Source organism: Larus michahellis, chromosome 19 (assembly GCF_964199755.1).
Source record: "Larus michahellis chromosome 19, bLarMic1.1, whole genome shotgun sequence".
NCBI classification, from domain to species: Eukaryota; Metazoa; Chordata; class Aves; order Charadriiformes; family Laridae; genus Larus; species Larus michahellis.
In genome coordinates this window covers 5,212,633-5,227,138 of record NC_133914.1, presented here as the reverse complement: position 1 = coordinate 5,227,138, position 14,506 = coordinate 5,212,633, and the positions used below count along the sequence as shown (strand labels likewise).

At 49.5% G+C, this 14,506-nt stretch overlaps 1 protein-coding gene across 32 annotated transcripts in view; it reads right to left on the bottom strand.

The window, feature by feature from the left end:
* Positions 1–14,506, bottom strand: part of EPB41 (erythrocyte membrane protein band 4.1) — a 97,018-nt gene that overhangs the window by 43,426 nt on the left and 39,086 nt on the right. For 25 of the 32 annotated variants that reach the window (XM_074563001.1, XM_074562981.1, XM_074563007.1 and 22 more), the window contains 3 exons: positions 6,377–6,845; positions 3,781–4,011; positions 1,049–1,153 (listed from right to left, as the gene is read on the bottom strand). In XM_074563001.1, the coding sequence (XP_074419102.1) occupies positions 1,049–1,153; positions 3,781–4,011; positions 6,377–6,838 (798 nt within the window). In that variant the 5' untranslated portion in view covers positions 6,839–6,845. Of the gene's footprint in view, positions 1–1,048; positions 1,154–3,780; positions 4,012–6,376; positions 6,846–14,506 lie in introns of those variants that run through there. The other 7 variants (XM_074562995.1, XM_074562997.1, XM_074563000.1 and 4 more) reach the window with 1 other exon arrangement.

Genomic DNA, 14,506 nt, shown 5'->3' with positions numbered 1-14,506 from the left:
GATGCCAGCACGTCTGGGGATGGGAAGAGCGAGTCCCGGGGGTCCAGGAGATTCGGCAGTGAGCAACCCACAGCACACGCCTGAGAAGCTGAGCTGCGCCAGCTAAACTCTTTTTCCTTTTAATTGGATCTAAAAGCACACCTATCCCCCCCTCTGCAAGCACAACAAACGCCTAGAGTCAAAAATCCAGGCTATATATAAATACATATATATATACACGGAAGCAAATTTCACATGCAAGACAACAGCAAGACAGCAGAGACGGTAAACCAAACCCAAGACAGAGCTCTGCCAGCCTCAAAGAGCAATGTTTTGGGCTTTCTGGCCTGTGTATTAAAAATTCACACTTGCAATTATTAAATATTTAATGGCAAATACGCCTGTCAGCCATAGTAAGCTGGCCCATAAGCGATTGCCAGAGGTGAAGCATGGGAAGAGTCACAATACGGACCAACATAACTGGTCTAAAGGACGTAAAAGTGGGCCCTTGATTTCAATTTAGCACATTTTTGGCTCGCTCCGTGAAAGAGAGCTTGAGAATTGCTTGAGTTAAAGCATAACCAAGGGTTTAAAAGATAAGACACTGCCTGAGTCTAACCAAACAAAAACCTTAAACTGAAACCATATGAGTAAGAGTTCTGGTATGAAGAGTCACGTGTGGTTTTTTGCAGGGCAAAGCCCCGACTCAAAACTGCTCTGACGGCTGCGACCAAACCGTACCAACGCTGACACCGCTGCTGGGGCAGCCTGACTGCTTCAGCTATAGTTTTACAAATTAACGGCATCATTTTGCAGTAAACTAATATACTGAATTTTCTCCAGCTGAAGATCCAAGTTCACGTAGCTTTTTGAGTAAAATCCACACTCCTGTGGGCATTTATTCACCATTTCAGCCTTGGTGATGACCCTCTTAGTCTTTTTTGGGGGGGAGGACATCAAAAAGAGTATTAAGAAGAGTTTATGCACCATGTCCTCCAAGGGGGAGATGATCCTTTGAAAGAGCAGAACCCACCCGGGTGCAGAACACCACGCCACAGCAGCCGCTTACCCTGGAGGTCGGCGTGTCCCATATGGCCAAGCCAAAGTAGTCTTCTTCCAGGAGATTGAGGTGGTCGCAGACTTTTTTCAGTAGATCCTGCCCCTTGGCATGTTTCTGCACAGAGACAAAAGAAATTCTGTAGGACAGGCTGGTTTTTGCCTGCCCTCGTTCACAGGAGAGAGACGGGAACATGATCAAACCATGCTGGACACTGCCAAGAACGGAAAAAACACCTTGAGTAAATCAAAATCTGATCTCACGGCCATTTCTGAGCAAGCATCCCTTATAAGAAAGTGCATCAGGCATAAAAATTCCTATAGGAGAGGCAAAGGGAATGGCAGCGGTTCTCTCTGCTACCACCAGCTCCGTGTCTGAAGCCCCCCAAGGCTGAGCTTCTCAACGCAACTCAAGAAACACTTAGGATTTGTATGGGTTTTCCCTCCCCAAGTGCATCTGCTGCACTGACACCTCCCAGCTCCAGGCTGTCAGACAATCAGGCTTTGATCGAAAGATGATTTAGATTAGTTATGGGGAAGAAATTCTTTGCTGTGAGGGTGGTGAGCCCCTCGCCCAGGTTGCCCAGAGAAGCTGTGGCTGCCCCATCCCTGGAGGGGTTCAAGGCCAGGTTGGACGGGGCTTGGAGCAACCTGGGCTGGTGGGAGGTGTCCCTGCCCAGGGCAGGGGGGTGGCACTGGATGATATTTAAGGTCCCTTCCAACCCAGACCGTTCTGTGATTCTATGATCAATGTGGGGTACAAAGCTGCTGTACAACCCCCTGCTACAGCCCCCCATTTTGGGGGAAACCTGGCTCTGCAAGGTCACAAAAGAAACAGTGGCTCAGAACCAAAGCCCGTAATTTCCACGGCTGTGGGAATTACGGGCTTTGGTTCTGAGCCACTGTTTTGTTTTGTACCCCGCGTTGATCTGCTGATGAGACCCAGCTTCTCCAGTTTTGCCCCACGCACCGAAAGCTGCTTAGCACACCACTTCTTGCCTCCAGAAACACGCTTTTGAGCGTTCCTATCCTTTTTTTTTTTTTTCCCTAAATCCTGCAGAAGTGAACTGACCCCAGGAACAGATACCCTTTTAGTCAAAAAGCACGAAGGAAAACATCCCTGAGGCACAAAACTATAGTAACCAGAAGCAGCTGGTTCTATTGGAGGCTTCACTAAAAAGAAAGCGCAGCTCCAGTGACGCAAAATAAGCTTTACTAATGCATGGCTTGTGCCCACATCGCTCCTTTTTAGCCATATTTGCACGGCAACTGACCCAAGACCAGAGCCTTGTTTTATTCCAGTCCTTCAGCTGTAAGGTCCTTAGTGCATACGTTGTGTCTCTATAGGTAGTGCGTGTGTTAGCCTGGATATTTCTCAAGGAATTGGCACTTAAAGATGTATAGGAATTAAAAACCTTCCGTGGTTGTTAATGGGAAAGGACGTCTGAAAGCACTTATTCTTGGGTAAAGGCATTTGTGCTGGTCTTTGCCTACACCGTTGCAATTCCTTCTCAATTAATCTTAATTGTTAGAGTAGGATTATACTGGTGTTAAAGGCGAGGGTATTTGTCAAGCCGGGAGGGTCCCACCGACACAGCGGCCCCCCCTGCCGTGCCCACCGCGATCCTCTGGACCTACAGAAAGAGACTTCCATTGTCCTGCTCAAGCCGGGACCAACCCCACCACCCGCATCCCTGCAGCCCGCCGGCAGCTGAAAGCATCGCAGCAGCAAAGTCGGGCACAAAACCACAGGGAAGCTGCCACCAGCATCCCGGGGGACAGACTCCTTTCGGGGGCTCGCGCACAAAACCCCCGGCAAAGGGGAAGGCGAGCGGGGCGGCGATGGTCCCAGCTGATCCCAGGCAATAAGAGCAGCGACGTCGTTACACAAACGGCCGGCGCTGACCTACTTGCCCAGGATCACCCAAGGTAACCGCTTTCACAAGGAGCCCTGTGCCCAGATACCCTCTCCTGGCCCAGTTAGCCAGTGGGACTGGGGAAAAACAAGCTGATGGAAGTACGCTCGAATGGTAAGTACCGGATTATTAATATTCTGGACAAGTACTTCAATACTGAAATGGGGATTTCTGCTAGCTTTTTATTGCCCTGACAGCAAGACGGTCCTGTGAGAGAATGCGCAAAATAAAGCGGAAGAAAAGCTCTCAGATGAAGGGGTTTGCAGTGCTGTAAGTCAATATAATAACTGTAAATCGTTTACTGCAAATATAGTCAACTGCGGGCTAAGCACAGCCCGTTTTTCTTTACATCCAAGCTCCAGGAGTTATGTTAGCCAGTGACCTGACAGGCAAATGTACCTTGGATGAACAGAACTTCACAACCCACTTTATTCAAAGGAAAGGGGCAGAAGATATTTAAACAATCCCAACCTAACACAAAAACCTAAACTCTAGCCTGGGATACAAATGAGAGAGAAGATGAACAGCAAGTAAGATAACTTTTCTTTTTTTTTAAAACTTCCCCTCACCTTTACAAAGCAAGACACCCTAGAAATTGTAGAACAATTAAAAAAAAAAAAAAAAAGAGATTCCTCTGCACACAGAGGTTTTTACGACACACTAAATAAGTTGTTATAGCTTACAGCAAGCTTGTTCTGCAGTAAAGCCTGTCATGTAATTCACTGGCAGCAAATTAGACCCCTATTAAATAGCGTTTGTGGTGATTTTTCAAGGGGACAAGAAGGGAGAGGGGAAAAGAGAAGCAGAAACAAACCCCAGAAGTACTTACATCTACGGCGCACTCAAAAATGGTGTCATCCAGCAAGACGACTTTGCAGTACATGTTTCTGTGTCTTCTGATTGCTTTCTGGGCGGCTTTCAAATCCTTGTCCGCTTTGGTCTCCGGAGTCTCTTGTCTGGGCTCCGGCTTGGCGCTCTCTTCCTTGGCTTCCCCTCCTTCCTTGCCCTCGAGGTCTCTGCTGTCCGGCTCCTGGTCCTCCCTCCTCTCCTCCTGCGCGGGCTGAAACCCCCACATCACCCCAGTTGCAATTTAGACGTGTTGAGCTAAAAACCCATCCCATGAAAGAAGCATTGCACAGGTGAGCTGTAGGGCTGGGGTCTCACCCCCAGAAGTAGGTTATCTGACTTAAACGAGCAACTTGGAGCAGCAGCTTGGGTGAGGAGGGTAACGATAATGTTAATTCTTAAAGCCTTTCAAGTCAATCCCAAGTCTTCATTTAATAAGGGACGTTACAAAAAGAAAAAAAGGAAAGAGGGTTGATTAGAGAAATCAGGGCGGATTACATCATGGTCTTAATGACAGCACGTTTTTGATTAGTGAGTTTTTCCCCTCGCCGGCCAGACCCCCACCGCGGGGCCCCCGCGCTCCCACTGTTCTCCAGTGCACGGCCTCCGTACGGCAGCGGTGGCATTAAAAGGGGGGTCAGCGCCGAGATTTGGCGGCCGTCTGAGCTGACCGAGCGGCTCTCTGCCCCCAAAAAGGGAAGGCAGCCTTCGCTCCACTCTCTCTTTCCTACCAAAGCACTTTGCAAGACACTTTAATTCACTACAACAGCAGAAAGAGACGCAGTTCGGGGACAGGAGGAGGAAGGAAGCTGATTTTTTTGTTGGGGTTTGTTTTTTTTGTCCCCCCCCCCGCTGCCATTTCAGCAGGTTAAACGAGTTCACGGCCGGCTCCGACAAGTGCTGGAAGTGGCTGGATGCAGCAGGAGCACGCAGCCGCCGCAGAGGAAAAGTAAAACCCCGTCTTTTCAGCCCATCGCGTCTCATGAAATCACAGCCAGGCCCAACTGCACGGAGGTATTTAAAAACTAAATAATGTCCACAAGCTGCTGACTTCTGTTCCAGCAGGGCCGGGGACAATCGGGTGCAGGGAATCAGTCAAAGCTCGTAATGCCCGTCGGTCAGCATTTATCAAGCAGGCAGCACCCCGCAAATGCTTTCACGGCAGAAATATCTGCCGAGTGTCACAGTTCAAAAAGTCACTGACGTTGACCTAAAATAAGAACTGGGGGGAAAAAAAAAAAAAAAAAAAAAAAAAAAGAAAAGCACAAATGCTTCGTCTAAAACAAACAGCCCCTGGCGAAGGAAGGCCACGGGTGCACATTCACATGCGCTCAGAAGCAGCAAATCAAGGTTAAATTGAGAAAGAAATCATACGTTTCTTCTTGAAGACATAATTTCTGGGCTGAAATTGCCTGAAAATGTCCATCTCCTCCCCATTCTGCTAATCCCAGCCCTCACAGGTACAAAACACGAACAGAGATCATCCCATGGTTTTCACAGGCTCAGAAATTTGGGAAAAAGAAAGGAAAAGGTGCTACCTATGACCTTCTCTACACCTTTGCAATGTAAAGGAGGTAGATTTACAAGTACTGCCTACAGCTGGCAATGCTCTAACTTGGAAAGTAATGCTCCAAAAGTCGGAGTTTGCAGATCCGTAGCAGCTCTTTGGAGGCCATTCAGAACTTAAGGCAGCGGGGTAATTCATTCAGATTTTATCACGAATGTGCTGCGACCCCAGCCACACACACAGGTCGGGTGGGTTGTAAGAAATCCCCTTCTCCGGAAAAGGGAACCTGCCTTTCTCTAACTCCGGGCAGCCCCAGATCAACGGCGGAGCTGCAATTACCCAAGGAGTAAAAGAGAGGGCATCCGACACCCCCAAATCAACAACCAGCTGCAGCTTTGTGAATGTCTCCCTGGGGATTTCTCTGCCTCAAAAACTTCACATTTGGCATGAAAAATGACCCTGGCTGTAAAGAGCAGACATCAGACGGCTACTAAGGGCTGGGCTCAGCCCACGTGCTGCGCAGAAATCCCTGTCTACATGATGCATAAGCAGAAAATATTTGTATTTGGCAGGGTCAGCACCAGCCCGGACTGAACAGATGACCAAGTTCTAAAATGCCACGCTTACGCTCCTTGAAGCTGAAGAAACCCTTTCCCAAATCCACGTTCTTTTGCAATCTCCACCTCACGCCACTGACCTGCCTTTACTCTGCGCACACCAGGGACATCCCGACGAGCAACCGCTCTGTCGTGAATTATGGATTTGAACCCCAGTTCTGATGTGACTTCCCACGCCTCAGCAGAGTAAAGAGTCAGCACGGGACATTTTAAGTTACGCTGTGAAGTCCGAGCACATTTCAGGAGCAGGTACTTTGCAGGACGGTCGGATACAGGAATGCAAGAGCGGGAAGTACGCGATGCAACACAGGGAGCTGAGAAGAGCCTTTTTAGCAGCTCATGAGTTTTTCCCATCAAGCCTACCTTCCTAGGATAAAAGGTTTTTATCGTTTTGGTGAAAAAGACACATTTTTCAAGAACAGAAGGGAGCCCGCCACACCAACAGTGTGTTTTACCTGTGTTTCCGCACTGCTTAAGGAATGGAGATCTAGCGATGGATCGGTTTTGAGCTCAGGCTCAGGAGCTGCAATTGGGGCTTTCACCAGGATGTCTTCATCAGGGCTGGCTCCTAATCCCGGGTCTTTCTGGTCACCTCCCGCCTCTTTAGAAGCATGAGTGTCTTTGTCCTCTTCGGACACCTGAGACTTGGGTCTCCTGAGAAAGGATGAGAAGAGGCGGGAGAGACCCCGACCCTCGGAGGTGCGCCGTTCCTTCTTGCTCTGCTCCTCGTGCGTGGGGGTATCGCCGTTGGAGGCCTTCTGCTTCTGCCCCGCTGCAGGCTGTCCCCCTGCCGTCTGCTGAGCCCCCTCCTCTTGGGAAGCCTCTTGATTTTGTGTTTCAGCAGCCCCTTCCTCCTCCTTAGCTTGCTGCTGCTCCGAATTGTCGGCGTCCGCCGCTAGGCTCTTCTCTGTTGTCATGATGACACTGTGAGAGAGGTGCAAAAGGTCTCAATCAAGATCTTTCCAATATTTAAATCTGTGTTAAACTATTCAAACCAAGCGACAAGCACAGACACACCACGCTCCCCAGTCACACCACCTTGTCCTGCCAACGCAAGCAAACACATCATTCATTTTGCTAAGGTTTGCTTTGATAGAAACATCTCTATCAACGTTTGCACCTCCATCTTCTACCCTTCGGATGACGCTGACTCCAAACTGCTAAATGCCCTGGCACCAGGTCTGCAGCCTGACAACAACAAATGATTAAAAATAGAAAGAAGCTTATGGAAAGGGGAGGAGATGGCAGAGGGTCTTGCTCCACAGGGCTGTCCTGAGGTCCTCTCCTTCCCCCAAGTCCCCGTTCCCCTCTGGCACTGCTGGCTGTGGGAGCGGAGCAGACGAGGACACGCACATGACCAGGCAACCTTCCTCCCACCACGCCATGCCAAAGCCCCAGACGGCCCGCCATGGCTTGTGGCCTTACAGCATCCTTCTCCACCACTGCAACCCAAGCAGAAATCTGCTGCTTGAGGGAACACTCGTACAGCCAAGCAGAGTCCGAAACTGCACGGCCACAAATTTTAACAGTTGCTCACTTCTAAATGTCCCTGAAAGAAGCCACAGGTCCTTGTCATGAACTGAAAAGGTGGTTTAGATGATGGCTCATCACCTAAACATGATGAACCACGCCGCTGCTCTCATCAGTGTCTATCAACTACATTGATAAGCACAAGACAAGTCCAGTGGAGCCGGGCAGGCTTCAGGACTCACGAGATCTTTGCATTGCACACTGGAAAAATGTAAAATGAAAAGGCTTCCAAACAATCCCCATAATGGAGAGCAGATTTCTTCAGAGCCTCTGCTGTTAAGCTGATGCAATGTTTATTTCAACTTTAGCCTGGGCTGTTGACACAAAAAGATGGAAATCACATGAGAGGAATATCTATTTAAGGTATAAAGAGGACCCAAAATAATCATGCTTTAGAGAGGATAGAACTAATCTTTGCGCGTTGCATCACATGTATCTGCAGCAATAAATTGCCACTGCTTACACAGAGCAAATAGCATATAATCCAATATGCCTTCAATCCCCCCAGCCCAAGCCTTGGCATACAAACATTTGCTCAAAATACATACTTAAAATTAAGAAGCATTTTAAGATGTCACCGTCCTACATATTACTGCATTCAACAATTTTAATTTAACTCAGGTCGACTGCCAAAATAACCAGAGTGCTTGAAAGAGAAAAGCCCTCCTGGCTTTCCAAAGTACTCTTCCCCTGCATTTAATGCAAAAGCTTAATATTATTGCTAAAGCTGTGGTTAAAACAAAGCAGCATTAGAGACCTTCACTGAATCCGTTTCTCCAGCAGTGCAGTTTTCCTGAGTTTACGAGGTTTGTTTTGCTTTGGGTTTCGGTTTTATGGCTGTTTTTCTTTTTTCAAGGAGGGCTTTTGTAAAAGCAGGGATGGTGACCCAACAGGGTCTGTGCTTCCATCGGGGTGATTCGGAGCGGTGTCAGATTTGGGACAGGCTCTCTGAACCCTTTGAAACCTCTTCACTTGGTCAAGACCCTCCCAGACAGCTTTGGGGACGAGCTGCGGGGCCCATTTCAGCCTGGTCTCCTGCAGACACCAGGTTTACAGCATCGCACCCTCCCCACGATCCTCCCCTTGCGGGGCTGCTCTGGGTTGCTACAAACCCAACAGAGAGGTGGAGGCCACTGGAAGAGCAGCTTTCTACCTGCACTGAGAAAACAGGAACATTGCAAGTCAAAGACGGTGCCGAAACCCAGATGTGGCAAAACTCCGAGCCAGACAGAGGTGCGGATGTGCAGAAACCCCCGCGGCATCGGTTCTGCTCCTCCAGCGCTTTGCACGGGAGAAGACAGGACAGCTTGGCACAGCCCAACCAAGGCAGCAAGTGCCCCCAGGGGTAATTTTCCAAAACGCTGTTGAGTCGGGCATTATGTCACCTCGTTTCCCCACGAGTCTTGCAGGAGTTTGTTTCTGCAAGATCACGACAGAACAGGCTCTGCGAGAAAGCCATAAAATCCAAGTTAAAGGAAAGGCTACGGCCCCAGCAGGTCCCACCACCACCCGCGAGGAGGGGCAGCCCCACGTCTGCCGCTTATGCTGAATTTCCTTTTCAAGTTAACCCCAACTACACACCAGACACGAGAGCCAGGAGTCCAAGGGCTCGCTGCCCACAGAGTGCACATCATACGGGGAACACCTGAAAGGCGGAACCAGCAGCAAACTGACAGGGTGAGGGATGGCCGCCATCTCGCAGGGGCAGAACTGAGGTTACCGGAGGTTTAGCGGGACCAAAGAGGGATTATGGTATGAGCAGGGTCTGCAAGTGGGTTCAGGCGAGGGTTTGAAGAGGCTGTGTGCTAACGTGGAGGGCACAGGGCTGCCATCGGTGACTTGCCCCTGCAGCTCTTACTGCTCGTTCCCCTTCCTCCCGTGATCCCTTCACCACAGATGCCGCTGGCCCCGTGTCTGCAGAGTCGCCCCAACCACCACGCAGCCAACTCATGCTCTCCAAGAAACTCCTAAGAGATACTACAAGGTGGTCGGGGCAAGAAACTACGTTCAGCCATACGCACATCACCCCAAGCCCATGACGCAGGACGGGCTCGCCATGGCCAACTCCCAGGGCAAAGCTCCCGATGCCCCAGCACGCATAGGGCATCGGATATGTTGCAAGACGGTCCCACCATGAACGCACGAAAATATTGAGCTCCTTCTTGCACCAGCTGCCGAAGCAGTCTGCTTTGTAGTTGCTTCCTACTGTGTTTGTTTTTTGAATAAATACATTTGTAAGAGTCATTATCTAAACACACATTGCTCTTAAAAAGAAAAAGAACTGAGGTTCTCGAGATGATGACTGCAGGGAGGGCACAGCTGAAGAGCAGCTCTTATCCGCTGCGGTAAACAAGAGGGACAGTCCACAAACAAACATTTCCTCTGGAAGTAGTTTTCTCTTTTTAAATACCAACATTTCTGGAACACGAAATGTTTACTTGTTTGGATTTCAAAGCCGCAGTAATGGACCTTTCCTGGTGCGGGAAGGTGGGTCTCGCTGGCGACGAGCAAACATCTCACATCCCCCCGGCAGGGCTGGGGATGCGGAGATGGGCACGTACGAGCCCTTCCCTTCCCTTCCCAGCCCTTCCCAATAAACATTTCACAGCGGCAGCCAGCACCAGTAACTCACTGGGCGCAGGCAAACAGCTTGCCACAAGACCTGAGCGCGCTCGACCACCACGTGGGCTCATGGTTGGTTCCCTCCCTTTGAAGTTTCATGTTCAGAAGCGGTTTCCCCTAAAGCTCTCAACCAAAAGCAAAGAGATTTGTAAGCAAGCAACAAAACCAAGAGGCTGTATTATTATTTTTTTTAAAAAAAAAGCACCTCTGCCGCACAGAGATGTTTGCTAAGTAGCATTCTGGTTTTGTTTCCAACCCAGCCCACAGCAGAGCCGACACGAAGAGCGAGGTTTACACTCCGCCACTCTTCAACTTGTTATTTGGAGAAGGCACTGCCCACAGCCAAACCACAAGCAGGTTTTCTATTTAAATTACATTTTCTTCCATCGCTATTCCACAAGGCAGTTCTGCAGAGCCTGCAGGTGCCTCCGGAGCTCCCTGGATGCTGGAGGAGGACACTCTGCTCTTGCAGGAGCGCCCAAGCAGTGCTGCCCACCTCCTGCTCGGAGCTGCCACGCTTGTAAATGCTGGATTTGGGGATTTTTTTGGTAGAGGATGAGGGTTTGGTGCCAGACAGCCTGTAAAAGGCAGGCTCTTTGCAAGTCTGGTGTAGAGAAGGCGTTTAACGCTACGGAAATAAGCAAATCACAGCAAAACTTAGATACGATCCCACATAGAGATTTCAGAGTAAAAATCTCATCAGAAATGAGTTCAACTGTGCATTTCTATTAAAGCATTTTTAAGTTTAAAAACACCCTACTCAAGACAAGAAGATTTTAGCAACAGGGAGCAGTCCGAAAAAAAGGTAATTAAATATACCCAGAGCAGCCTGTGGGGAGAAGACAAATAGAATCATAGAATAGAATCACAGAATGGTTCGGGTTGGAAGGGACCTTAAAGATCATCTACTTCCAACCCCCAAAATAAAAACAGGCTTCTCCCCACGGGGGAGACCTGCACCACAGGTCGATCTCCCCATTGACAGCATCCCCCTTGACCAGATCAGACCCAGAAGAGGACCCGGACCTCTTGGTGTCCAGCAGCACCACCGGGAACGTCAGTGCTCGGGTGAAGAGAGCCTTGTACATCTCTTCTTGAAAGGCACCAGCAGCTCTGAACACCTCACGTCAAAGCAAACCGCTACACAGGCACCTTCTGAACCTGCTGTCCCATGCACAGCAGACCCTCCGGCCACCCCGAAGTCCCAAGACCCCCCCAGTCTCAGGGCTCACCCCTGTTCCTGTCCAAGGGCACGACTGTAGGGACCACACGACATCTCTGCAGGCTCGCTGTCACCTACACACTCCCCTTGCTCTTCTGCAACAAAATCCTTCAAATCAAACAGACTTGAGGCGTAAGAGGAGTATAACAGCTCGTTGTTCATCCTGTTCCTAACATAGTTTGAACCAACACTAATTAATATCTGACGAGCAGAGGATGGCAAAACTTGGTCACAACCCGAGCTCCCCGCTCTTGCAAACATCAAAAGACAACCACCCGCCAAGTTCAACCGTTCCCCTCTTCCAGCCTGCACACGTGCACACCCCTTTATCTAAAATACAGATTTTAGAGGAGCTCAAAGATCCCACCAGCTGCCTGCTGAGAAAGCTTTCGAGTCTGGAGGACGCCGAATGACTCATTTCACTGCGCCTGTGCTCCTGGAAGGTCGTCATTAAGTGATGGCGCCTTCGTTCTCTGGAAATAAGGATGCTGCTCATTTGGGTTGTTTTGTGAGGCTCCAAGAAACACTAATATTTAGATGCACGTCTGTCACTGTCTCCTACCTGTCAGCCTGCTCCAGTCTCTCTTATCTAGGCACACAAATAAGCCCAGTAACAGTAAAATCTAACTTATCCCCGCTTCCAAGCCTGGAGAAACGATTTATGGCTCACGCCGTAACGTGCTTAATTCCCAATGTTTTAGTCTTTCAGAGAGAGCAGAAAAAGGACGGTCCACCAGGAAGGTTCACTTCTCAGAAACACAAACCGTTTGGCAGCGATGCCCAACGCCAGATAATGGTAATCACGCTGCTGGAACAAACTGTCTTAACCTTCCTACCCAAAAATGTGTGGCTTCGCCAAACGCTACTGCTCCAGCAAGAGCTGGAGACAATGATAAGAGAGAAATTTCTGCTAAAAATAGGCAAAAATCAAATAGTTTCAGCAACAGCGTCTTTGTTTTGTTTTTTTTTTTAAAAAAAAAAAAAAAGCGTTCCTTCCCATTTCATAATATGTGTGAAAAGCACACAATTCACCAGGGAAAACTACACAGAACATTGCTCTGAAATGGATAGCACGGGCTGAAAAATACAGTTTTTTCAAGCCCTGGTGCATGTGCAACAAACCCGCGTCTGGGGGTGGGAGAGGAGGAAACTGCCGCCACCACAAGCAGGACTCCCCCCACGCGCGTGTTCGAGTAACGGATCCTACACGCGATTTTTACTACAGTTAGAAAAACACGGCAGAGAACTGGTTTTGTGGGTGGTTCGTTGTTGTTTTGGTTTTTTTTTAAACAAAATAAGAAATTCCAATGCAATAAAATGAACCTCTCAGTAAGAAATTCAAACAACTTGAAAAAACTGTAAAGCACCAGAACCTTTCAAAATTTATTTAATGTGTTTTACTAGAGGAATAATTAGCGCTGGGATTTTATAACCGCTATTCGCATTAACACGCATCGCCTTTTTGTGCCGATACTCCGGGTCCTTAACAAAAGGGATGCTGTCGCTCAGCTGGCAACGCTGCCTTACCCGGAGGGTAACAGGAGACTTCGGGAGCCTCATCCAACAGGGGAAAAATAAACCACACAACACAACACAGATGGCACATTACAACCGCCCGGATTTAATTCTCACCAGACCAGCCCTCGTAATCTACTGTATGTCGGCAGCACCGTGCCCCTCTTTCATCTTCTGGTATCGTACAGCTTTCCTATTTAAATGAGGGCAAAAAAATAGTAGCTCACCATCTGCTGAAAGCAAATCATTTATGTCAAATTGAAGACTGGGCTTATAAAATGACCTGCCTAAATGGAGCAGGGAGTGCATTACAACCGAAGGGAGCCAGGAGCTCCTCCCCTGTATCCTCAGAAATCCTCCTGGATGCTACAGAATTCCTTCTGCAGGAATTCATGGGTTTTGCTCGTCAGTAAAGCGCTGAAATTTAAAGGAAAACACGTACTTGTCACCGGAGCCTTGTCTGCAGCGATGGGTTTGGAAAGGCTGCCCATGCAGGACCCGTCAAGAAAACTCACTTGAACTCAGAGGAGTTAGACCCAGAATAGAGCCACGGGGAAGGCTGCCAGCAAAACAAAGCTGCTCGCAGACTATCCCTCCTCCTGCTGCAGAAGTGGAACAGTAGTTTGCTAAAAAGACTAAGAAAACAGTCAGTTTAATACAAGTTTCCTATCCTGTAGCAAGCAGCAGACGCAACTCTGAGGGGTCCTTCCCCAACTCTAGCGGGGCTCAGAGAAGAAACAGCATTTCACCTCCAACGCACGGCGTGTGCCGAAGCTTTGCGAAACAAATCCCCAAACCACCCGACTGCACCAACCCCCCCCCCCCCCCACGGAGGAAACGCGGAGCTCAGCCTCGCGGGCGGCACTCGCACCGAAACCCTCCTTTTGCCAAAGAAGCCGGTATCTGCCCAACCCCGCGGAGGAAGGGAGGGACCCCCGTCCCCGTCCCCACCCCGCGGGCAGCTCCGGCGGCTGCGTTGTGCAGATAGCATCCCACGGGGCTGCTCCCTCCGCCAGCCTTCGGCGCACCAAGAAGGTGCAGCCCGGCACCCGCCGAATGAGGCAGGAGCCAAAAATCTGTGCAAATAAAAGCAAGCGGGAAGGGGTGCAGCCCTGAGCGAGCGGCACCTCATCACGAGCCAGCGAAGCCAAGGACAAGCGGGCTTCGTCCCAGCAGGTCACGCCATCCCAACCGCTCCTGACCGAGGGAACACTTCGGGTAGCGCCGACAGCAGAACAGAGAGGGTAACGCCAGCACCGCACGTGACAACAGCCTTCTCCCTCCAGCAGCACACCACTTCCTACAGCAACAGTTCAAGAGGAATAAGCAATAGCTCTCAATCAACCGAATAGCAGGATTTTTTGCCATGCATTATTCATAAGGGTTTTGTGGTTGTTCCCCCCCCCCCCCCCCCCCCGCCTGAACACAGATGTGTTTACTCACACTGTGCCTCATTTACAATCAAGGTTTAACATAACTGGGCTCATTTTCCTTCCTTACGGTTTTTCAAGCACAGGGGGGGTAAAGCACTTTTTGCTTTTGTCTTTTTTTCCCTTTGGTTGTTTCCAAACCAAAGCTATAATTAGAACCCAAGAGGGACCTGCACGCTCCTTTGATAAAAGAGCCGCCTGTTAGATAAATACCACCCGTGTGTGCACACACTCGGGCACCTGCCGGGTACGTACCGCTGCGGCAC